We start from the raw sequence: 26,197 nt of genomic DNA on the forward strand, positions 1-26,197 counted from the left end.
ATTCCACTTCTGGATATATATCCAAAGGAATTGAAAATGGGGACTATAGCAAATATCTGTATACCAGTATACAAACAGCAGCATTATTTGCAATAGCTGAAAGGTGGGAATAACCCAAGTGTACACTGAAAAAACAATAGATAAACCCAATGTGTTCTATCCATACAGTAGAACAGCATTCAACCACGATGAGGAATGAAGTTCTGACATGCAACACAAGGATGAACCCTGGAAGACATTACGCTGAGTGAAATAAGCCAGGTGTGAATGGACAAGCATTCTATGATTTTCCTTATATAAAGTATCTGGAATAGTCAAATTCAGAGATAAAGCAGATTACAGGTCAGCAGGGGCCAGAGGGAGGGGAACGGGGAGTTATTGTTTAATGGGTAGAATTTCTGTTTGGGACGATGACAAAGCTTTGGAAATAGTGGTGATTGCTGCGCAACATTATGAATGTAATTAACGCTGGTGAATTGTACATTTAACACAGCTAAAATGACAAATTCTATGTTTTACATATTTTACCATTATTTAAACAAATTCAAAATGTAACATATCAAAAATTTTTGAATTGTACTCTTTAAATGGGTGAATTGTATGGTATGTGAATTATATCTCAATAAAGTTGCTTCAAAAATGTATTTAAATGTTTAAACTGGCACCTGACATGTCTCTTAACCCTGGCTATGACAGCCTTTTACTTTTAATAAACAAGATTACAAATCCTCTGACAAACTGATGGAGGCTGAAAAAAAATTCAAATCCACACACAGAACAGCAGTAATCTAACGTTCACTTGTGATTCAATGATCATAAAACAGTTACAGTGTAACTTGGGAAGTATTTTCAAGACGGTAAAGCCTCTTCAGTACAAGAATTTCAAACCCTAATTATAATTCCTCTCATCAAAATCAGTTCAATATGTTGTCAAACCAAGCAGATGTGAAACTACTGAACTGCACACTAAAATTCAGTGGCCACGACTGCTCAAGTGTTTTACGTTTGAAAGAGTAAAGTGCGATGAGGGATAAGGCAGCAATCTCATCACATAAAATAATCACTGTAATAAAGGAACCTGCAATTAAAATGACTATACTTTGAAAACCTATAACCTATGAACGAAATGAGCCTGTTTATTAGTACTGCAATTTAAGATGAAAAAGTCTCAACGGCAATTTGGTGAAGCAGATGTCGTAATATTTACATTTAGTGAAACACACACATCTTACAAGATGCGCTAGCAACAGTACTTACTGGTTCCGTGAGGGTGCTGTCCTTTTCTAAAAACTGCACTACACAGTATGCCAGCTACAAAGTAAAAGGAGAAAGAGTATTACCATTTCAACATAGAAATGCTGCTGTGCTTCTTCTAGAATTGTGGTTAAACAACTTCCCACAGCAAGACAAGGACCCACAGTATAGACAAAGCCCTCGTGTGATCATGATGCTGCCCCCAGGGTGTGCCACCCCCCGGCAGGCCCCACAGGAGGCTCTGAGTGGGACTTTCAGGGAGGGACCCCAGGAGCAATGCTCAACATTCATGTTAAAGGGCATTACCACTAATGCCCATGAATTGGTGATAGATCAGAAAGCTGAAAAATAAAAATAAGAAAAATAAATCAGGAAACAGTCTTCTTAGTCTAACTACCACTAAATCAATCCAGTATGATGGGATTTTCTTATGGTCCTTGTGGAGATTACAATCAACAAGTCACCTAACAGTGCGAAGAACAAATTAAAATCTGGTTCCATCTTAAATCTCTGAACTATTTCTTTTGTACAACAATTAATATGATAATCTGGCTGGATGCAAAGATATTACCAGTTAAGAGCAGTCAGAGAAAATAAATATTTCCGAGGAAGAATCAATTAAAGAATATACCTTTTGTCATTTAGCTCCTACCACAAGCTCTGAACGTAGGGCCTGGCAGAAAGGAGGCTTGTGCGCCCTGCGCCTGTGCTGGGGCGTGCCTGCTCAGCGCCTGGCCCTGTGACCGCCGAACGTGAACAAAGACGCTGACGGCAGCCAGAGTGAAAGAAAATCAAATCTAGGTAAATGCAGCCCACTAACCACGTACTGACCAATTTTTCAGTACAGCTGTACTTAGACTGCTACAATTTTAAAAATTCACAGTTTTGTTTATTAATTTACTTATTTTTGAGACGGAGTTTCACTCTTGTTGCCGAGGCTGGAGTACAATGGCGCGATCTCAGCTCACTGCAACCTCCGCTGCCCGGGTTCAAGCGATTCTCCTGCCTCAGCCTCCCGAGTAGCTGGGATTATAGGCACGCGCCACGACGCCCGGCTTGTTTTGTATTTGAAGTAGAGACGGGTTTTCTCCATGTTGGTCAGGCTGGTCTTGAACTCCCAACTTTAGGTGATCTGCCCGCCTCAGCCTCCCAAAGTGCTGGGATTATAGGCAGCTTTATTTTTTTAAAAAACGTTTTCATAGGCCATTCATTGGCCATGGACCTATATAGGCTTTTCTCTTAAAGGTGCTGAATTTTAGATTACACTACAAAAAACTCCACTCAGAAGTCTTCCTAGACTCCTTTCCGAGAGTTACTCCTTTCTCTATGCTTAAAACTAACTGAAAAATTCTGTATTACAGAGATTTTTCTGAATTTCTTAAAAGGAATCTCTCTTTATCCCCTTACTCTTTCAATTATCACCAGAAGTGTGTTACCAAAGTCAGTAGTGTCGTATAAAGAAGAAAGCACTCTCAGTTAAGGCTGGATTCACTATCTTGTATTCAATCCTGATCAAATGCCAACAGCTGTGTTCCTAGAGTTCCCCACTGCCCCTTACCTGGGGATGGTAGACACTCAGAGATTTCACTTTGTGCAAAGGTAGTAACACCTTCAATAAGAAAATCTTGTGCTCCTCTTTGAGTGGTAAGGCAAATCCATTAATTATACTGTAAAAAGAACATTTATTTGGTTTGAACATTTACAAATTCCAGTATTTTTTTTTTTTTTTTTTTGAGACGGAGTCTCGCTCTGTCGCCCAGGCTGGAGTGCAGTGGCCGGATCTCGGCTCACTGCAAGCTCCGCCTCCCGGGTTTACGCCATTCTCCTGCCTCAGCCTCCCGAGTAGCTGGGACTACAGGCGCCCGTCACCTCGCCCGGCTAGTTTTTTGTGTTTTTTTAGTAGAGACGGGGTTACACTGTGTTAGCCAGGATGGTCTCGATCTCCAGACCTCGTGATCCGCCCGTCTTGGCCTCCCAAAGTGCTGAGATTACAGGCTTGAGCCACTGCACCTGGCCCAAATTCCAGGTTTTAAACAAACATCTTGCTGTTTTTCTTTCAATTTTTGTTGTTTTCACCATCAAAACTCAGCAGGCAAAATATATGTAGCCAAGCATGTTGCCATGCACCTGTGCCCCAGCTAATTTGGGAGGCTGAGGTGGGAGGATCATCTGAGCCCAGAGTTCAAGGCTGTAGTGTGCCATAATCACACCTGTGAAGCGCCACTGTTCCCTAGCCTGGGTAGTATGGTGAGCTCCTATACAGGGGTCTGTGGAACACTTTATATAGCGCTCCGGTCCCCGCAACAGTCTACAAGGGAAATCCGAGGATTCTTCCTATATATATATACATATGTGTGTGTAACAGAAAAAAGAGGATACCAGCAAAAAGTTTAAAAATATTAAATGCCTATGAGGAAGCATATTTATTTTTATCCTTGTAACTACACGATTTAAAAACTCTGGGTTCATAGGTGTTACCCAGAACAGCAGGAGCTCCTGGTGGCAAAATCTTCCTCCCTAAACAGGCCAGGAAGACGGGACAGTTCACGCGGAACCCCCCACCCAGCACCTTCCCTCAGCCTTATCCATCTGTAGGAATTCTTGCTGCCTGGAGTAATTCAGGTACGTTATTCTATTACTGGTAACAGGGACCCGTGGACACTGGATGAGGGCTGGTTAAAAATCAGGGCCAGGCACGGTGGCTCACACCTGTAATCCCAGCATTTTGGGAATCTGAGGTGGGCGGATCACCTGAGGTCAGGAATTCAAGACCAGCCTGGCCAAGATGGTGAAAGCCCGTCTCTACTAAAAACACAAAAAATTAGCCAGGTGTGGTGGCGGGCTCCTGTAATCCCAGCTACTTGGGAGGCTGAGGCAGAGAATTGCTTGAACCTGGGAGGCAGAGTTTGCGGGGAGCTGAGATCCAGCCACTGCGCTCCAGCCTGGGTGACAGAGCTAGACTCTGTCTCACACACAAAAAGAAAAACAAAACAACAAAACCAAAAACAAAAACAAAAATCAGTTAGAAAGCTGTTCTCTTGTGCATGAAAAGGTGGTCCTACCTAGAGCCTCCAAAGCAAAGTTTTTGTCTCAAACAACTAGTTTATTGTCTTGGTTTTGTAATTAGGCAAACGGAAGTGACTGTCACTGAGCTGCAGAAGTAGACAGAGCTGTCTCTAACTTGGTCTTCCATTATTCACTCAGCTCGGCATAGCGGGCAATGCGGGAAGGGCGAGCCTGGAGCGGCCCATCAAGGAGGGTGTGCTCACTCACAGGGTCACCCGCAGGCTCAACCTCTTCTGGAAGAAGGATACAACTAATCAGTTTCTCGGTGGGAGCTGCACGGGGGCCCTACACACACAGGGGCCCTATGCACGCAGCGTGGCGGGCTGTGGAACACACATCATACAGCGCTCCGGTCCCTGCAACAACCTAGGAGGCAAATGCGACGATTCTCCCATCTTATAGAAGTACCTGCCCACAGTCACACATCTTGCAAGAAGCATCCTCTTCACCACTCACTGCACTGCACTGAGGAGAAACCCCACCCAAGTTTGTCTAAACTAAAAGTAGAACTGTCAACGAGGACATTTTTTCAAATTACATCTCAAATGGCAAGAATAGCTTTTCTCAGAACTACTGGGCGGGACCTGATCCACTGTGAGAAGAGAGTCTTGTGCTCAGGAGCTGCAGGGAGTCACCAGGTCCACCCAGAGCGCCAGGCTTCTCCACCGCAGACTCCCGAGAACCCTGAACTGCCCATCTACACTACTTCCCTAAAAAGGTGCAGGAAAAAGCACTTCCACACTTACTAGCCATGGGACCCTGAGGAACTCTGGCAAACAGTGGGTTAGAAGGTCTAATATAAAATCTACGGGTTATCAATTAAATAAAAGTGGCCGGGCCTGGTGGCTCATGCCTGTAATCCCAGCACTTTGGGAGGTGACGCGGGCAGATCACCTGAGGCCAGGAGTTCGAGACCAGCCTGGGCAACAAGGAAAAACCCCATCTCCACTAAAAATACAAAAATTAGCCAGGCATGGTGGCGGGCACCTGTAGTCCCAGCTACTTGGGAGGCTGAGGCAGCAGAATCGTTTGAACCAGGGAAGCGGAGACTGCAGTGAGCTGAGATGGCACCACTGCACTCGAGCCTGGGTGCCAGAGCAAGAGTCTCAAAAAGAAAAAGAAAAAAAAAAAAAGGCGAGTAAAAACTTTACTTGGATAAAGATGATGAAAGTTTTGAAATGTTAATTATTTTATAAATATACATATAAAAACCCAAAGTAATTGAAAATATTAGCATTTACATGATACCCCAAATGCACAATCTATTCTTCTTCCAAGCTTCTAATATAAACCTTCTTAGGTAACTATTTTTAACATTGCTCTTGAGGAAATAACCGGAATTGTTTCCATAGTAATGATATTGAGGTATACGAAGCAGAATCTACGTACAGAACCCATAAAAATGGGAGAGATTTGTCATTTGGCATGTTCTAATCTAAGAGCTCACCAACTCCTGCTCTAAGTGAAATTTTATTTGAGTTCTTTTAGAGAATGGTTTAAACTGCCTTGCTTTAAAGGGGGCAGCCGAACTCAATGAAATGGATCACTCTGGTATAAATTCCATCTACAGCCGTTTGCTACCCATAACACAGAGGCTTACCTTCCCAATATTTCCAGTAACTCTGCTATGCCATTATGATGCTCTGTTTCATAAATAAACCTAGAAAAAACAATTTTCCAATTAGAATTGGACACCGAACTAACGTGAATAAGAAAACAATGCTCTAGGGGGAGCCACGGAGCCAGGCAACAAGAAACGCATCTATCTGTGCAAACACACAGCCTGTCAGGAACCAAAGAAACTCCTCAAGGCCTGCAGCTGTAAATGCCTCAAGGGCAGGTCTTGCACAAATTTTTTTCTCAATATTTTATTTTGAAAAATTTCAAGCATCTAGGAAAACTGAAAGAATTCTACAGTGAACACCCATTTCAACACCCAGATTCGACCACGAGCAATGCGCTCCATCTGCTTGATCACATACACATCTGTTCATCCACCTTTTACTCATTCATTAACCTATCTTACGTTTCTGCCATATTTCAACATAAGCCTATGTCTTAATTTTAAAGCCTGCAATATTTAGCACAGTTCCTGCAAAGGGCAGGAGTGATTCCTGAACACCTCTTATTCTACCTGCCCAGTTTCCCACTGACACCCACAGACATCCTCCGTGCTGCCTCAGGTGTGATCTTTCTGAAGCACCCATCTGCGACAGACCCAGCTCCCTTCCTCTGAGATGTCTCTGTCCACTGTACCTGCTTCTAGGGGACCCCCGGGACATGCACCCCACCCTCTGTGCCAGCCCGTCTCCCTTCAGATGGGGCCACCATGAAGACAGGGCCAAGGACTTCTCGTGACTATGTTCCCGGGACTAGGAGCAAGCCTGGCATCTGTTTGATGATGAAAACACGTCTGCTGAATAAACTGGGGACAAGGAGAGGGAACAGGGACATGTGAGGAAACAGGAAAATGTCCTCCCCAAAAAGGGGTCCTTAAGAAACAAAGAAATCTCTCCCGCCCCAAGCCTTGTGCACCTGGGGTTGGTCTAGAGCAGTCCACGAGGGGTGTCCTGCATGAAGTGAGAGGGTCTGAAAGATCCCTGCCCATCAGATGAAAACCATTTGATTAGAGACAGCTCTAAGTCAAAAATAAGTTTGAGAAGATTAAAAAATTCAACTCCGAAATTTCATTTATTTTGTTTTAAACAAATGAAATAGAGTGACCTTAACGTCCACAGGCGTGAAATATTTTTGAAGAATGGGTCTTAACATTTCTATGTTCCCAAACGATCAGAATGCACTGAGAGGTGGTGCTTGAATTGGGTCCTGAAGGAGGATTTTAACAGATTTTTTTTTTAAATGGCAGTGTGGACAGGGAGAAGAACTCTGGCTGGAACAAAGGTCGGTGATGTGGAGTTGGGTGGGCAAGATGCGTGGAGAGGGTGGAAGGCCAGCTTAGAAAACCGAAATCTGGCCGGGCAGTGGCTCACGCCTGGAATCCCAGCACTTTGGGAGGCCGAGGCAGGCGGAACACCTGAGATCAGGAGTTCGAGACCAGCCTGGCCAACATGGCAAAACTCCATCTCTACTAAATATATAAAAATTAGCCGGGCATAGTGGCACATGCCTGTAATCCCACATATTCGGGAGGCTGAGGTGGGAGGATCACTTGAACCCGGAAGATGGAGGTTGCAGTGAGCTGAGGTGGTGCCACTGCACTCCAGCCTGGGCAACAGAGACCCTGTTTCAAAACAAAACAAAACAAAACAAAACAAAACAAAACAAAACAAAACAACCTGAGATCTGCTCTTGCAGGCGCCAGAAAGCAGAACCTTTAGCAGCGAGACGCAGCAGCACAACAACGCATGTGGCCAAAGCCTGAGAGTGAGGGAGAAACGTCACGAGGGCAAAGCTTGGTGCCGTGGGTGACAGGAACGACAGTGGTGCCATGACAAGAAACAGAAAATGCTCTCCCCTGGTGTCCCTGGGCCTGCGACTACCCTGACGTTTGGAAGCTGCGCCCAAGCAGAGGTCAGTGTGTGTGTCTACACTGAGAGGTGCTTTAATTTACCAAACTCACCCTGCAGGCTCCCTTGCAGCCGTGTGGCTTCAGTTTACTATTCCTCTCGCAGGGGCCTTGGGGAGCTGTGCTCTGGGCCCCTCCGAGGCAAAGAGCCCTGAACCCCTTCTGGTCTAGCTCCATCAGCTCTAACATTTACATGAGGGTGCCTTGCTGTTACAAGCCATTTTGTTTTCCTAAATCAGTGTTACTACATTCTTACTGATAAATTCTTAATTTCTAATTTTTTTTTTTTTCCAGACGGAGTCTCGCTCTGTCGCCCAGGCTGGAGTGCAGTGGCCGGATCTCAGCTCACTGCAAGCTCCGCTTCCCGGGTTCACGCCATTCTCCTGCCTCAGCCTCCCGAGTAGCTGGGACTACAGGCGCCCGCCACCTCGCCCGGCTAGTTTTTTGTATTTTTTAGTAGAGACGGGGTTTCACCGTGTTAGTCAGGATGGTCTCGATCTCCTGACCTCGTGATCCGCCCGTCTCGGCCTCCCAAAGTGCTGGGATTACAGGCTTGAGCCACCACGCCCGGCCAATTTCTAATTTTTTAAACCTGCTTTGAAGTAGGCAGAAGAAAGAGAAAATAAAGACAGTTCTTTTCCTTCTTCCTTTCCCAGCAGAAGACAAACAGGGACACCATGGGAGGGAAACAGAGATTCCTGGGAGCCGCGAGAGCGTTTCTCACTCTTTTAGCAGAACGGGAATCAGACCCCCCAGACACTGAGCTGGGAACCTGCTGGCTATGGGAGTCTCCAGAAGGGATTCTAAACGCCTTTCCTGCCTGTATGGTGTGTTCTGGACTCACGGGAAGAGGCGAGGCCAGAACAAAGAGTAGAAGTGACTCCTGAACACCTCTTATTCTACTTCTTTCTTATTTACTTATTATTCTACTTATTTCTCTGAAGCTGGGCTGTCCTCGTGCCCTGCTTTGACCAATACAAAGGACAGAAGTCACTCTGCACCAGTTCCAAGCCAAACTCTTAGGAGGACTGGGGGCCCTGCTTCTCCCCTCTTGGATGTGGCCATGGCTGTAGAAACTGCCACAACCTGGAGGAGCTCAAGGCATCACAGAGGCAGCGTGCGGACCTGCTCAGCAGCCCCTGGGAACCCTCCGGCCCCAGCACACGCCACGGAGCAGAACCGTCTGGATGAGCCCTGCACAGAGGACAGCAGCACGAGGAGTGACGGACCATGCTGACGGAAGCCACTGAGCTGGGGGCGGGTCCTGACTCCAGGATGGTGTGAGATAGTGGCACATCCTGGCGATGATGGGGACAGTTTGATGGCATCTCTCTGTGAGATAAGAGCATGAGCAGGTGCTGCACAGCCTCGCTGCAGGGCCAGGGTGAGGACGGCGCATGACCCATGGCTGGTTATGCAGCAAGAGAAGGAACGGCACACTGCCCTGCCCGCCCAGCCTCCAGGTCCCACTGTGTGCCACAGCAGGTACCATGGGTTATGGACAGCACCGTTTAACTCACACTTAAGCTGACGATAATGAGAAACTACAGAAATAAACAGCAACCTGATATTTACATTTTCAGTTAAGTTGAACCAAATATGTTCAAAATGTTTTTTTCTTAAAAGACACAGCTGTACGATATTGAACTTAGATGAGCTGGCTGGGTGTGGTGGCTCACACCTGCAATCCCAGTGCTTTGGGAGGCTGAGGCAGGAGGATCACTTGAGGCCAGGAGTTTGAAACCAGCCTGGGCAACACAGTGAGATCCCCATCCCTACAAAAACTTAAAAAATTAGCCAGATGTGGTGGCACACATCTATAGTCCCAGCTATTTGGGAAGCTGAGGTAGAAGGATCCCTTAAACTCAGGAGTTTAAGGCTGCAGTGAGCTATGGAGTATAGCATCACTGTACTTCAGCCTGGGTGACAGAGTGAGACCCTGCCTTAAAAAAAGAGAAAAGAAAAGGCAAAAAAAAAAGTTAGATGAGCTGAATGCATCTCTCAAGATCTTTCTTATTTTTTTCTCACATGAAATGAGGAGGTAGTGGTACCGACAATGAGGACCCAAATCAATTATGGAATCTAGATAGTATGCTTGCTTTTGATTGCATATATCAGGACAATTACAGAAAAGATTAAACGCATGCACAAAGACACAAATGCCATACTCTAGCACCAAACCTTTAGTGAGAACTGAACTAAATCATGTGTAATAACTTTTGAATACTCATCTATATAAGTATTTCATAAGGTTAAGGTATGAAACATTTTCTACTTCTTAAATGCAGGTGTTCAATAGATTTGTGATTCTGCTATCTGAACAAAACCTACTAAGATTAAGAAAACAGAAATAGGTAGAGCTTTAATTTTAGGTCAAGACGACTGAAATTTAAATTATACCTGTTGTATGTTAATTAAATCATGTATATTATGTTTTCATAGACAAGCACACAAGGCAAGTAATGATCTTGTTGAAAAGGAATCATGATACCAAGAAACATAAACCAGAAACATAATGTTTAGGAAAGTGACGCCATTCTCTGTTACAGTTAATGTGTCAGGTCTGGGCTATGCCCGGCACCGGGCTCCATTTTATAAATGAGATGTGGGGAACTTGGAAGGAGTTCAAAGGAAAGTCACACACAGAGTCAAAGGCTCTCATGCCAAAATGCCCTATCAGGTGTGGAGGCCGGGAGGGAACGTGACCCTAATGACCGCAGAGGGGAAGGGCGGGGTGCTCCCGACATGCGATCCCAGCAAGGGATAGGAAGGGCCGGGGCTGTGGGTCTCGGCGGGGGGGGGGGGTCTCATCTGCCATCTGTCTCAGATGCCCCTGTTCTTTTCCTGTGCTTGGTCACTGTGACTAAGAAAGGACCGTGAGGTCTATGTTGGCCGTGGCTGACACCTGGCCCCTTCTCCAGGCCATGGCCCATGCTCTGTCCACACCCTGGCCCTGCAGCGAGGCTGCGTAGGACCTGCTCATGCTCTTATCTCGCAGGAAGACACCGTCATACTGTCCCCATCACCACCAGGATGTGTCACTACCTCGCGCCATCCTGGAGTCAGGTGCCTTAGAGGCAAGCTGACCCGAGAAGCTACAACTTGTAGAAGAAACTGCTCATTTAGTGAACTTTCTAGGAACAGAAAGAAACGACAGGAACTGTTTCCTCTATTAACATTCACTTGGTGCTACCGCAGGGGGCGGGGCATGAAGCTGGCAGTGGGGCGGGGCGTGTGACAGACCAGCCGCGAGACCAGACCCACCGCCAAGTCAGGCAGAGCCTCCCAGTGAAGGGATGTTTCAGGAAACCTGGGAGGCTGAGGGAAGGGCTGGTGAAAAAAGACACCCCAGGAGGCTCAAACACTGGCTGCAGAGCCCTGGCGTGGAAGGAGCCTGGCACCGAGCAGAGGCTGGCTGGGGAGGGGCGGGCCTGGAGGTGGGCCTGCCACTGGACGCTGTCCTCCTCCATCCGCTGCTCCAGCGGGGCTCTCCCTCCCCGGTGCACAGTGGGAGTCTCCAAACCTTTAACCGAGGTGCACAGATCTCAGGCTTTCTACAGATGAATGACATCACTCCTCGCCCTGCCTCCTCTCACTGAGACTCCACGGGAAGAACGAGGTGATGCACAGGTAGAAGGAAAAAGCTAGTGTGAGGGTTAATACTGAGTGTCAACTTGACTGGATTGAAGGATACAAAGTATTGTCCCTGGGTGTGTCTGTGAGGGTGCTGCCAAAGGAGATTAACATTTGAGTCAGTGGACCCATCCCTAATCTGGGTGGGCACCATCTAATCAGCTGCCAGTGCGGCCAGAATAAAGCAGGCAGAGCAACGTGGAAGGGCTAGACTGGCTGAGTCTTCAGGCCTCCACCTTTCTCCTGTGCTGGACGCTTCCTGCCCTTGAACACTGGACTCTAAGTTCTTCTTGCTTCTGGACTCTTGGACCCATACCAGTGGTTTGCCAGGGGCTCCTGGGCTTTCGGTCACAGACTGAAGGTTGCACTGTCCGCCTCCCTACTTTTGAGGTTTTGGGACTCAGCTTGCAGACGGCCTATTGTGGGACTTCACCTTGTGATCGTGTCAGTCAATTCTCCTAATAACTCCCCTTCACATATTCATCTATCCTATGAGTCCTGCCCTTCTAGAGAACCTTCACTAACACAGTTGGATTGGATGGAACCAATTTATCCACATTTCTGGGAAACTAGACCTTTCAGTAGAAACAGGAACGATGGAGGGACCCAGGGTGAGGCACTGGGGAGGCTGGTGGCTCAGGAGGGAGCTGTGGGGAGAGGGGAGGGAGGCAGGGAGGATGAGCCCAGCGGGCCCACCGCACACAGTGCACGAGGGGGTCCACCTGCACATGACAGACAGGCTTTGAGAAACCCCTCCATGTGCTGAGTCCTGTCAGAGACGATGGGGTGGGGGAGCACTGAGGGGGAAGTGAGCATCACCACACGCGAGGACAACGCCATCCACAGGTGACTTACCTATAAAATATATTATTTATCTGTTTTCTGATGTAAGCTCTCAAGCCTAGGAATTTCCCATAGATTCTGTGAAGGGTGGTTTTAAGAAAATCTCTCTCCCGAGGATCTTCACTGTCAAAGAGCTCTAAAAGCTTTGAGAAGAAAAAGACACTTAGTGTCTGGCTGTCACCACTCCGTCAGGGCTTTCAGAGTGTCAGCTAATTTGTACCTTACCTGCAATACAAACTTCTGATCAATATATTTCTTCGCTATATTAGGTTGGAAATCTGGAGACTCTAAAAATCTTAAGAAAAATTCATAAACAAGCTAGGAGAAAAAAACAACAACAACGCGTCAAATAACATGAGATTTTATTGAATGGAGATTAAAATATACCAGGAATTGAATCTTTACTGATCTGCAAATATTAGCCTCTTAAAGCCACATATCTACAGAATTAATGCTAAATTACATGGCTTAATTCAATGATAAATGGTGATGTAACTATTTTATTTGGTGAGACCCACAGACGCTTAAACAGCATTTAAACAAAATGATCTCCATGGCTGATGTCATCAGTTATAGTACACTGTTCAGAGACTACAGGGCACAGACGCCACAAACCAGGCCATGACCCAACTCTGTGGGGGGGATTTGCAGCCTGTCGCCCAGGAGTGTCCCAAAATGCCAAGGCACAGAGCCAACCAAATGCACAGGAACTCTGGGGCTGGCAGGTAAGAGGGCCCTAAGAGGCGGACCCTGAACCGTGGCCTCCTGGAGCTGGGACGATTCTTCCCCTGTGCAGACATACTGGGTAGGACAGCGTGGGAGGCCTGTCACGGGTGGATGGCCCTCCCACTCGCATGCCTGGCTCCTGCTCTGCTCTCGCTGACCCTGGTGCCTCCTTGCCAGCCACCCTCCTGCCTTGCAAATGCCCTGGGGAAAGGCAGTGGCCAGCGCGGGACCTGGGGGCCCAGCAGGCACACATTAAATATGAGTACCAAAAACTGGGAGACTGTCGCTTAGGACCTCTGAGCCTGAATTCAACAGCCATCAACAAAGTGGCCATTTCCACAGAGAGCACACCGACAATTCCACATCTTCACTGGCTGTGTAAAGTGGTCAAACACACGCATTAACTGTATTCTGCCGAAATCCTCTTCTTGTACGTATGGGTTTGCGAGGACCATGCTACTGAGGGGGAGAGGTCCATCTGCCCAGACCTGTGCGCCTGCTCTGTGGACCCCAGGCTACTCCCATGCATCACTGGTGCCCTCCGATTCCGGTCACCCCAGAGCCCCATACCTGTAGATGAGGCCAGGCTGCTTCTAACGTTGGTTCGTCTTCCTCTGGATCAAATTCTGCTCCCGTAGGATTGGAGGAAGGTGGTAATGTTCGAAACATGTTAACTGCAAACTAAAATCCACATATTCTATAATTACAACCAGGGCATTTAAAATATTGACAGAGAACATTTTAAAAAGTCTTAGGTAATTCTAACAGTAGCCGCTTCCCATGGTAACTTAGCTCCTCCATATCCTCAAAACACAGAAGCCGTGTGGGTCCTCAAAGAGAGCCCGGATCAAAACTACAGCAGGAAACGTCACTTTGGACAGGTGAGCATGAAAATTTACCACCAAAGTCATTTGAACCCTTGACTGTCAAACTTTAAATGATAACCAACACCAACAAAGGCTGATGGCACAGTGATGACTTCTGAGGTCTTACACTATCCAGTGGCTACAAGAGCAAGGAGAACGTTCAAAATGAGAGTAAGAAAGGGACGAGATGAAGAAGGACACAGCAGAGATTCACAGCTGAAAATGCTGGAAACAGCAAGGGCTGCATGACGCAGGGAGGACCCGTGTGACAATGGCACCAACACCCTCTGCAAACTGCAACGACGAGGAAAGCAACAGGCAGGGTGGGACGACCTCTGAGTCGGCAGCTAGGATCATTTCCAGAGAAAGGACTGCTCAGGCGCACAGAGGATTGTTAGGGGCAGCACAGCTGTGCGTCCAGGCATGGGCTGTTAGATTTCTCTCAGTCTGTTTGGACTTGTATAACACATACTGACAGATCAGTGACATAAACAGAAAAGATAAGTGTTTCTGTGTCATACATTTATAACTTACTTTTATTCTGTACTAAGTCTATTTATTTATTTATTTATTTTTTGAGGCAACGTCTCCCTCTGTGGCCCAGGCTGGAGTGTAGTGGTGCGAACTTGGCTCACTGCAACCTCTGCCTCCTGGGTTCAAGCAATTCTTGTGCCTCACCCTCCTGAATAGCTAGGATTACAGGCGTGCACCACCATGTGTGGCAAATTTTTGTATTTTTAGTAGAGACGGGATTTCACCACGGTTTCACCACGCTGGCTGGGCCGGTTTCGAACTCCTGACCTCAAGTGATCTGCCCCCCTCAGCCTCCCAAAGTGCTGGGATTACAGGTGTGAGTCACCGTGCCCAGTCCTCTTTTGTACTAAGCCTAAATATGATTGGTTACCTTACTGAATCTCTGAACGGATCATATGCCAGTTATATAACTGGGCTCTGGTGAATGGCTCTTACAGGTGATCACAAAAAGCCCCAGTTCCACCACTCTTAGAAGCACAAAATTAAAACCTTTGACATAAAAGATTAAAATTTGACTCTACAACAACAATGAGAAGATGTTTCTAGAGAGTCCAGGGCAAACTTGGCTGGCTTTAGATACCCAGTCTTGTAAAGACTAAGTTAATACTCAATGTTGCCACTGTTGTTTCTTCCCTTCTTTTTCTTTTTTCCTCTTAAAGACAGGGCGTCACTCTGCTGCCCAGGCTGGAGTACAGTGGCCATCATCGCTCACTGCAGCCTCCAACTTCTGGGCTCACACGATCCTCCTGCCCCAGCCTTCCAAGTGGCTGGGACTACCAGCATGCACCACCATGCTCTGCTAATTTTATTTATTTTTTGCAGAGACAAGAACTCACTATGTTGCCCATGCTGGTCTCAAACTCCTGGGCTTAAGCAATCCTCCTGCCTTGGCCTCCCAAAGTACTGGAATTAGAGGCATGAGCTACCGCACCTGCCTGCTTCTTCCCTTCTTTACTGGTATTGATACTGAATTCCAAACCTTAATATCATTTTTCAGAAAGTCATCAGCTATAAAAGCTCTGAGCATCAAGCATCTGAGCTTGTTCTCTGTGTCATCTGAGAGGGGAGCTGACGTAAAGACCACCTGTAATGACCATCACGGATAGTGTAGAAATGCAGGGATGAAAAAAGGGGCTGAAAAGCCAGAAACAACTAATTGAAAAAACTTTTATTAGTAAAAGTATGAGTAACGTTCCTGAGACACAGGTACAAAGAAAAAAGTCTGCAATCTAAAACCAAGAGTTAGCCTGACTCTCACTGGTGTATGATTTCTGGCAATTTCTACCCTCCAGGGACTGTCCCCTCCTCTGTGAAGCTGATGTGTGTACAGGTCACCGCAAGGAGCCTCCCAAAGAACAGTGATTGCCAGGTGGACGGTCCTGCCTCAGTCGCTGGCCCACAGGCACTCGGTGCAGACGGGGACTAGTCTGCCGCTCCTGGCACCCTGACCCCAAAGCCCACAGATGTGAACAAGGAGATGCTAAGAGCTCAACTACTAAGGAAAGGCCACACACACACTTTGGGCGGGCCGCCGTCTCCTCCCAGGGTGTGTGGAGACGTAACAGAACTGGTCCTGTCAGCAGCAGCCGCTGCCGAAGCTCTCCATATCTTCTAGGGCCATGAAGGGTGAGAGAGGAAAGTCTGAATTGAGTCTTTAGCCCCTATAGGGAGTGTGGCATTCGTGAACTGGGGTTTTCTATCCTCTCTCTCAAAGCCCAAAGATTGGGGTCAGGGTCCAGCCACCCACAGGACAGGGTCACCTTCAGGAAAGGGAGATGGCACTTTGTTATTCGGTGGGTTAGAGCTGTGAGCCCTGCCTGGTACCGACAGGAGCAGAGCACAGTGTGGGGAGGGCAGAGCCTGGGCATGAACTCTGGGTGGCAGAGGAATCTGTGAACAGGACCATGCCCGGCAGGAGACTCTGGGAACAGCCTGTGACATCAGGGCCTGAGGAACCATGGCGCCTGGAAGGAAAGCAGGGCCGCCGCTTCTGAGGTTTCTGGGGCTGCCCATCAGGGATGCAGAGGCCAGAGCAGGAGCTGTAGGGCCACACCACCCAGGAAGCTGCAAGGGAGAGAGATGTCAGCTCACCCAGAGAGGAGGCTGTAGGCCTCGGGGGAGAGGAAACAGCTGTCCCTCTGGAGGAGGCCTGCTGCCGGAGAGTCACAGACATGCCACAGAGGAAGAGACCACCATTCTGGCCAAGGCCACAGGTAGCAAGTGAGCAGAAGAACAGGCAGCTGCCCCTCCCCTCTGCTCCGGGCTCTGCTCAAAGCCCTGGGGAAGGGCGGGCAAGAAGGGCTCGGAGCCAACCCTGCTTCACCTCCTCTCCCATGGCACGTCCCTCCCTGGCCAGGCTGCCTGGGGTGCGGTTTAGATGCCATTTGGAGAGGGTCTGAGAAGAAAGCTTTAACCTAGATTGGATTTCTGTAACCAGGGATTACTAAAAAGTTAACCAACTTGCCCAAGATGTATTTAGGGTCAGGAAAGTGTGACTGCACCCATCATGGTTAAAGGCGATAACTGAAAAAAAGTAAAATGTCCCCTACTGTGCCAGCTGGCCGTATGTGTCAACCTGGCTAGGTCACAGTGCCCAGCTGTCCAAACACTGCTGTGGGTGTTGCTGTAAAGGCATTTTACAGATGTGGTTAACACCTAGAATCAACGGACTTCAAGTAGTGATCACCCTTGAGAATGTGGGGGCTACCAGCCAGCTGAGAAGTCCGTGAGACCCAAACTGCAGCTTCTTTGAGGAGAGTCCACCTGTGGCCTGCAGTGTCCGCCACGGCCAAGTCTCCTGCCCGCTGCCTGTCCGCGGAGTCCAGACCTGCCCGCTGGACTCACCCACTGCAGAAGGCAAGTCCTTGAGATCTCCATCTGTCTCTCGTGCTGTTTCTGTGGACAGCCCTGAGGCACCCAGTCAGCTGAGATTTCTGAGTAAACTGGTGGTTTCTACGAGCAGGAAAGCTAGTGATTAGGGTGTCCAGTTGAAGCTCTCCCGCACAGTGACAGTCAGTCCAGCAGTTAGGCCCCGTCTCAAACACCTGCACACTCACTGAATCCTTGATGCTGAGCTGAGGGCTTGCAAGGCGACTCACATGGCTTGCTCTTAACACAATGTCCTCTCTTCAGCATCTGTCATGGACTCAATGGTTGTGGCCTCCCTTCCTCAAGTTCATGTTAAAGACCTAAACCCTGGTGTGGCTGGATTTGGAGACGGGTCCTCAAAGAAAACAATGAAGGGTGAATGAAGTCATAAGGGGGGCCCTGGCCCTCCAGGATTAGTGTCTTTGTAAGGAGGGATAGTAGAAGACTCGCAATCGCCTTCTCTGCACTTGCTCAGAGCAAAGGCCATGGGAGGGCACAGTGGCCGTCTGCAAGCCAGAATGAGGCCCTCAGCAGGGAACAAACCCTGCTACACCCTTGAGTTTAGACTTTCCAGCCTCCAGAATGGAGAGAAGATACATTTCTGTGGTTTAAGCCACTGAGTCTGTGGTATTTTCTTATGGCAGCCTGAGCAGACTGATACAACGTCCTTGACTGATGACCAAGCTAGGTCCAGGAAGGTTCATTCCAGCCAATTCTGATTGATCGAAAGTCATTTCTCATGTGTAAGGAAAAAATCTTGCACTTCTAACTTCTACACACTTTTCTTACCACATTACATTGCATTAATTTAGTACACATCTCTAGAAAAGGTTAAATAAAAAGTAATATTTTGGGGGGAAAAAGGAACAGAAAGCAAACAGTGTATCACCTCAAATTATTCTCGGGCTTCTAACCTAGCAACATTTCTTAGCACAAAAGCTTCAGGGGCAAATCAGGGGCAGGAGCCTCAGGTACAGAAACCCGGGTCACTGCCATGCTACCTGGATGCATGGATCTGGTCTGAGGAAACAGGGAAGACATCAACATCATGCAGTGAACACCGAAGAAGCTCTGAGGTCTAGGGAGTACTGGGTCTTCTGTGCAGCACACAGGTTCACTGTGATCTCTCACATGAGACCTACGGATCCAGTGCACACCCAGAGGTACGGACGCAGAATCACGCTGCCCAAGAAAGGCAGCACAGCCTCATGGAAACAGTCCCTCTACATCCTCTTCCCACCTAGAAGAAGGACCTCAGAGCAAACAGCCTGCCTGAGCCTCAATTTTCTCCTCTGTTGGAAAGGGTAAAGGCCAGGCGTGGTGACTCATGCCTATAATTCCAGCACTTTGGGAGGCCTAGGTGGGTGGATCACTTGAGGTCAGGAGTTCAAAAGCAGCCGAGCCAACATGGTGAAACCTCATCTTCACTAAAAATAAAAAACTTAGCTGGGTGTGGTGGTGGGTGCCTGGAGTCCCAGTTACTCGGGAGGCTGAGGCAGGGGAATCACTTGAACCTTGGAGGTGGAAGCTGCAGTGAGCCGAGACTACACCACTGCACTCCAGCCTGAGCAATAGAGTGAGACTCCATCTCAAAAAAAAAAAAAAAAGGTAAATCCTTTTTTAAATTTTTTGCATTGGGCTGTAGTGAGAATCACAGAAAACGCATGCAACAGCACGTACTAAATGGGAAAACATTATGCACAAACAGTTAGCATTACACAGCACTTCCCAAACGTTTGTGACTGTTTGACCTGCACACGAAAATAAAGGCACGCACGTGAGTGCACACGTATGTCTGCATGTGATTCACACAGCCCCATCTGTGCCAGGACCGGCTCTGGTTAATCTCAGGAAGCACCTGCTTCTGCTGCCTCCCTGACACTTCCACTTTCAGTACTTACATCAGCCCCGCAGATGTTCTCCAAATTGCTAAATTTATTAAATTAGATGTAAACTAGAATGGCCCAAGAAGCAACTTTACGGAAAATTCTTACAATTCAGCAATATCCTGCAGCCTTTCTGTATGTGTTATCATTCATTACCAATGAGTGAAGTAATAAAATATTTATGCCATAACATAACTGCAGCAGTGTAACATATAAAAATTTTAAGACATGAAGGGATACATTTCAAAAAAAACAAAACACTGATAGTCTAACTTTAGAGGCAACAGGAAAGAAAGGTTTGATTATTTACAGTTCTCTGTTCAAAACCACAAGGGTTATTGTGTTATTTATTCTCTGTTTTATTCATTTCAGCAGGATTTATAACAGACGAATTCATCAAAGACCAAACTACAGTTACTGCAGAGCACTTGCTCCCGTGATAGAACTGTTAGGTTCTACAAGCCACATTGCTAAGAGATACATTTCTGGGAAGGGCAGAATGTGTAAGCCCCTTCACAATATATGTATTTTTAAACACAAAATTGTCATTTGTTTGCAAATGATATAGCTGGAAAACAGAGGCAACAGACAGACCGTCACAACTAGACTACCACATGCAAATATCAAAAATACGAAACCAACAGCAACCACCTCTCCACTAACAATTAAACAATTACAAAAAAGAAACAGAGACAAAGACTCCAGCTACCCAGACACAAAAACTATGAAGTGCCTGGGAATTACTGACCTAGTTATAAGGCCTTGATGGAGGAAGCAGAAAACTCTAATAAAAGGCACTGAAGAATGCCCGAATAAACGGAGGAACCTTTGATGTAGGATGACATCATATTACAAAGATGGAACTTCACAAAGCAATGTAAAAAGTAGACACAATCTTAAACTAAATTTTTGATGAACTCAATGAACTTAACATGTAGGTAGAATAGTAAACATTGTAGTAGCATTCGTAAAGGGAGAAACTACCCCTTTCCCCATTTGTAAAGTGAGTTTGAATCTGCTTTCATGGCGCCAGAACTCAGCTGTCATCTAGAGAACGTAAATGTACAGCAATCCCAGCACCTACCACCGTGCCTGGCACCTAGGAGGTCCTCAAACACTTGCTGAGAGTAAATGGATCCTGGGAAAAGCACACATCAGTCACCTTATTAACTGCAACACCAATTAATTACCTGGAAGCTGTGAAAAATGTCTCATTAAACCTTTACATCTCAGCTGCAAAGTAATTACAGTCCTAATTGGGCCCCTAATTTTAAGCTCTTCCACGATGCTGTACATTTTCTTTGGAATATTTATCTCAAGTACGACTCGGGGGCTGGGAAGTCCCTGGTTTAAGGTCTCCCCGGCGCACAATGTGTACTCGGCAGTGCCGCGAGGCTAAGGGAAAGCAGAGGTTTCTTCCCACAAATCCACCTCTCGCTTCCTCCACAGCAAGAGCTGCTTTCAAAGAATCGATTTCACCTCCAAATAGATGCCATGATGTGACAGTCAAGAAAAGAACCACATTGAAAATTCTTACTTTGAATAACTTGCTATTTTTACAATCTATTCAAATACGTTCCTAAATAGCAGTTAAAAATATGGAAATAAAAATTTACGGGCAAGGTGCAGTGGCTCACCCCTGTAATCCCAGCCAGCACTGTGGGAGGCTGAGGCGGGCAGGTCACCTGAGGTTAGGAGCTCAAGACCAGCCTGGCCAACATGACAAAACCCCGTCTCTACTAAAAATACAAAAATTAGCCAAGTAGGGTGGCGCAGGCCTGTAATCCCAGCTACTCCGGAGGCTGGGGCAAGAAAATTGCTTGAACTTGGCAGGCGGAGGTTGCAGTGAGCTGAGATCGTGCCACTGCACTCCAGCCTGGGTGACAGAGCAAGACTCTACCTCAAATTAAACAAACAAACAAACAAAACAAAACAAAACAAAAAACTTACAAACCTTTGTAGAATACTTAATGAAGGAAATTTAGTCTAAACTTTTCAAACAATGAATATTTTAACTTTCTACAATTTCATAACAATATACGGTATCATCTTCAGAGAGCAAGAAAATAAATCATTTATAGTTATGAGCCTGAGTTTAAATTTTTTTTGAGTTTAGAACATTTATATGTAAGAAATGATTCATAATACTTATAATTCAATTCAACTAGTGTCATTTAAAGATAACACTGGATTTGGAAGTGCTCTTATTTACTCTGGGCCAAAGATTAGTTTTGCATAGATTCTGAATGATGTATTCCCAATGTTTTTATGATGAAAAATTTCAATGCAATAAAGGTGAAAGAATTTTATAGTGAATAGCTATCATCTAGATTTCACCATTAACATTCAAATATATTTGCTTTATCATGTATTCTGATTTCTTTTTGCAGTAAGGTATGAGAAAGTTTAATAATGCTTTAGAATAGCAGAACAACATACTCTGTATCCAACGTGATATAAATCAACTGAGAAGGGAAGTTTCAGAGATAAACTCCTTCACTTCCCAGTCATGTATGCACAGCCATGCCCCCTAACCGCCAAATGATGTATGAGATCATGGCATTATAAATTCTGCAAACAGTCTTTCATTGTGATAATAATTGCTAGATCCCCTGGGTGGATGGAGTTAAGTGTTTATTGAGTATCTATTATAAATGAGGCCGACTTATGCTTCCAGATGAGATGGAGTAACAAGGATGAGGTTTATGCTACTGCCTGAAACAATCAAATATGTGGGCAAAAAAATATAAAATTATGGTTTTCAAGATACTGGATTTCAGACAATGAAGGATAAGGACAGTGATCCCTGAGAGATGTGAATAAGTGAGGTGCGTCCCACACTGCCCCAGGCTCCTGCCTTGATAGATTTTTAGGTTGTAGTACAGGGAGAAAGAACCCAGGTGGGATCTAGCAGTCAGATGGGATTAGAATTTGCAAGGCAGAGTTCCACAAAGGAGACAGTTGCACAGAGAGAACTACAGCGATTTGTGGAAGTCGCTCAACTATTCAGCAGAGTACAGATCAGCATATGTGTGTGAGGAAACTACCAGAGGCTGGGAAAAGCAGCACCTGAAAGGATTAGTGAGAACCCAGTACTTGCTCAGGGCTGGGAACAGTGTCTGTTCCCACCAATCAGATGGGAAAAATTCATGATTCATGGGGCACTGGCTTCCTAATCAGAAAGGTCTCAGTGGTGGAGAATAATTAGTTCTGGTTTTAATATAACTGTTCCTGCCTAAAACATCTTAAAAGCAAGAACTGAAAGGATCAAACTGTTTCCAAGTAACTTAATTGCATCCCCAAACAAATCTCATGAACATCAATAGAGCTATGTAAGCATACAGCACTCAACAAACCAAAATTCACAACGTCAGACATCCCATTAAAAATTACCAGACATGCTAAGAAGCAGGAAAAGGATTTATAATGAGAAGAAAAACCAATCAACGGAACTAAACTGAACTGACACAAATGTTAGAATTAGCAGACAAAGATATTAATACAGCATTCGGTGTCCAAAAAGTTAGGAGGACATGAAAGATATTTTAAAAAGACGCAAATCAAACCACTAGAGATGACGTGACAACAACAATATATACCCATAGATCTCTAGCTGCTTAAGTAAACTCGGTCACTTAATTAAAAAAAAATGTGTGAAATGAAAAATTTACTGTAATAAGAATTAACAGAAAAGACGCGGTGGAAAAGATTAAAGAACGTGAAGACAGCAAAGGAAATTATCCAAATGTAACACAGAAAAAAAAAAAAAAAAGAATTAAGAGAAATAAAGCATCAGCATCAACTCTAAGAAGACTAATACACGTTATTGGGGTCCCTAAAGGAGAGGAAGAGTCATGGGACAGAAAAAAATATTTGAAGACACGATGGTTAAACAATTTCCCAAATTGATGAAAATAATAAACAAGTTCGAAACACAGGAAAAATGAAGTAAACCGTGCCAAGGCCCATCATAATCAAATGGCTTAAAAAGAGCAATAGAAGAGACAATTTTGAAAGCCCCCAGAGGGGGAAAGGGTACATTATGTCCAAAGGAACAAAGAAAAGAATGGCAGGAGACTTCTTGTCAGAAATAATGCAAGCAAGACAACAGGCGAGCAAAAGTTTTTCAAGGATAAAATGGTTGACATGCAATTCTATACCAGCAAGCAGATCTTTCAAAACTGAAGGCAGGACCAGGCTCATGCCTGTCATCTCAGTTCTTTGCGGGGCCAAGATGAAAGGAGTGCTTGAGCCCAGGAGTTTGAGACCAGCTTAGGCAACCTAGTGAGACCCTGTCTCTACAAAAAGTAAAAAAATTAGCTGGACATTGGCATGTACCTGTCATCCCAGCTACTGGGGCAGAGTTGGGGTTGGGGGGGTGAGGTGGGAGGACTGATTGAGCCTGGAAGTCAAGGCTGCAGTGAGCCGTGATTGCACCACTACACTCTGGCCTGGGCAACAGAGCAAGACCCTGTCTCAAAAAAAAAAAAAGGCAAAGAAAAAGAAAGGCTTTTTCAGATACACAAAAGCTAAAAGAATTCATCATCAGTAGACCTGTGCTATAAGAAATATTAAGACAGTCCTTCAAGCAGAAGGTAGTTGATATCAGATGGATATCTGAATCTACACAATGGAATGATGAACACTGAAAATTGTAACTATCTGGGTAAATATAAAAGATTTTTAAAAATCACTTAAATTTCTTTACAACAAAAACAATAAGATTGTGGGGTTTATAACATACTAACTAAAATGTATGATAATAGCGGAAAGGCTGGAAGAGGAGCAATAGAAGTATACTATTGTAAATTTCTTCTAAAGGAAATAATTTTTATTGCTCGGCTTGAAGGTAGAGTGTGATAAGTTAAAGGTGTATTCTAAAAAAGAGTAACAATTAAAATCAAACAATATGGAGTTATCTTTAAAAAGCCAACAAATGAGATAGAATGGAATCATAAAAAGTACTCAATTGATCCAAAAAAAATGCAGACAAAGAGGAAAGAGAAACGATAAACAGGTGGGACAAATAGAAAAAAAAATAGGAACGTGGTACATTTAAACCCAAGTACATTCATAATCATGTGAAAAATTAATAGTTTGAACACCCCGAAAGACAGGGATTGTCTGATTGAATAAAAAAGCAAGACTCAGCCGGGCACGATGGTTCACGCCTGTAATCCCAGCACTTTGGGAGGTTGAGGCGGGCGGATCACAAGGTCAGGAGATCGAGACCATCCTGGCTAACATGGTGAAATCCCGTCTCTACTAAAAATACAAAGTTAGCTGGGTGTGGTGGCGGGTGCCTGTAGTCCCAGCTACTCGGGGGAGGCTGAGGCAGGAGAATGGCGTGAACCCGGGAGGCGGAGCTTGCAGTGAGTCGAGATTGCGCCACTGCACTCCAGCCTGGGCGACAGAGCGAGACTCCATCTCAAAAAAAAAAAAAAAAAAAAAGCAAGACTCAACAAGATGCTATCTACCATAAGCCCACTTGATGTATAAAGATACAAACTGATCAAAAGTAAAAGGGAAGAAAAAGACATACCATACCAACACTAGTCAAAAGAATGCTGGAATGGCTACATTAAGGTCAGAGTAGATTTCAGAGCAAATAATATTACCAGGAATACAGTCATCTCTATTGTGGTAAAAGAGTTAATTTACCAAGTGGATATACACTAAATATTTATAACATGAAGCAAAACCTGATAGAATTACAAGAAAAAAGACAATACACAATTACAAATGGAAAATAAACAGATCTATTTACAATGACAACTAAAAACCAAAATACTAATTTATGAGTCTAAGAAGATATTTATAGCATCTGTTTGCTGACAACTACAAAACAAGACCAAAATGGGGAGACATGCTGTGTACACGGGTTGCAAAGCTCATACTGCTAAGAGGTCAATGGTCTCCAAGTCTACATGTTCAGTGCATGTGCGGTAAACCCCTGGAGAACATTTTGTAGATAACAAGCTGATTTTAAAATTTATATGGAAAGGTAAAAGAACTAGGATAGTCAAAACAATTTTGAAAGAGAAGAAAGAGGTTATAGCAGAGTCACACAACCTGATCTCAAAATTTACTATTAAGTACCACACTGAAGACAGTGTGAGACTGGCAGAGACACACAAACATGCAACAAGACAGAGTCCAGAAGACTCACAACATGCTCAACTGATTTTTAACAAAGGCACACAAACAGTTCAGTGGATGTTCATTAGTCTTTTCAACAAACAGAACAATTGGAAATCCATACGCCAAAGAACGAACTGCAGACAAAATAGATCACACAGACCTAAATGTAAAACGTGAAGCCATGAAGAAAATATAGGAGAAAGATCTTTGTGAGCTTAGATTTGGCAGACTTCTTAGATATGATACCAAAAGCACTACTGATAAAGGACAAATCCTAAGTTGGACTTTATCTAAATTAAACATTTTTGCTCTGTACGAGACACTTAAGAAAAAAAAGACAAGCTACAGACTGAGAGAAAATACTTGCAAATCATTTATCTCACAAAAAAATCTGTACCCAGATACATAAAGAAGTCTCAAAACTCAAAAAAAAAAAAAAAAAAAAAAAGGCCGCCCAACTAAAAAACAGGCAAACGATTTGAACAGACACTTCATCAATGAAGATATACAAATGACAAAAAGCGCAGGGAAAAAATGCTTGGGCCAGGTGTGGTGGCTCACACCTGGAATCCCAGCACTTTCATAGGCTGAGGCGCAGGGGATCACTTGAGCTCAGGAATTTGAAACCAGCTTGGAACAACACAGTGAGACCTTGTCTCTACTAAAAATACAAAAATGAGGTGGGTGTGGTGGTGGGCGCCTATAGTCCCAGCTACTCAGGAGGCTGAGGTGAGAGGATCACCTGAGCCTGGGAGGTAGAGGCTGAAGTGAGCCATGATCGAGCCACCGCACTCCAGTCTGGCTGACAGAGCGAGATCCTGTCTCCAAAAAACAAAGAGACAAACAAACAAAAA

General features: G+C 45.3%; 1 protein-coding gene across 14 annotated transcripts in view; it reads right to left on the reverse strand.

The window, feature by feature from the left end:
• PPP2R5C (protein phosphatase 2 regulatory subunit B'gamma) overlaps positions 1-26,197 on the reverse strand; it is a 167,994-nt gene that overhangs the window by 32,270 nt on the left and 109,527 nt on the right. For all 14 annotated transcript variants that reach the window (XM_031667837.1, XM_031667828.1, XM_031667825.1 and 11 more), the window contains 6 exons: positions 13,619-13,729; positions 12,548-12,640; positions 12,335-12,465; positions 5,921-5,980; positions 2,813-2,921; positions 1,258-1,311 (listed from right to left, as the gene is read on the reverse strand). In XM_031667837.1, coding sequence (XP_031523697.1) covers positions 1,258-1,311; positions 2,813-2,921; positions 5,921-5,980; positions 12,335-12,465; positions 12,548-12,640; positions 13,619-13,729 — 558 coding nt within the window. The remainder of the gene's footprint in view (positions 1-1,257; positions 1,312-2,812; positions 2,922-5,920; positions 5,981-12,334; positions 12,466-12,547; positions 12,641-13,618; positions 13,730-26,197) is intronic.

The sequence above is a fragment of the Papio anubis genome, chromosome 7 (genome assembly GCF_008728515.1).
Source record: "Papio anubis isolate 15944 chromosome 7, Panubis1.0, whole genome shotgun sequence".
In the NCBI taxonomy this organism is placed as follows: Eukaryota; Metazoa; Chordata; class Mammalia; order Primates; family Cercopithecidae; genus Papio; species Papio anubis.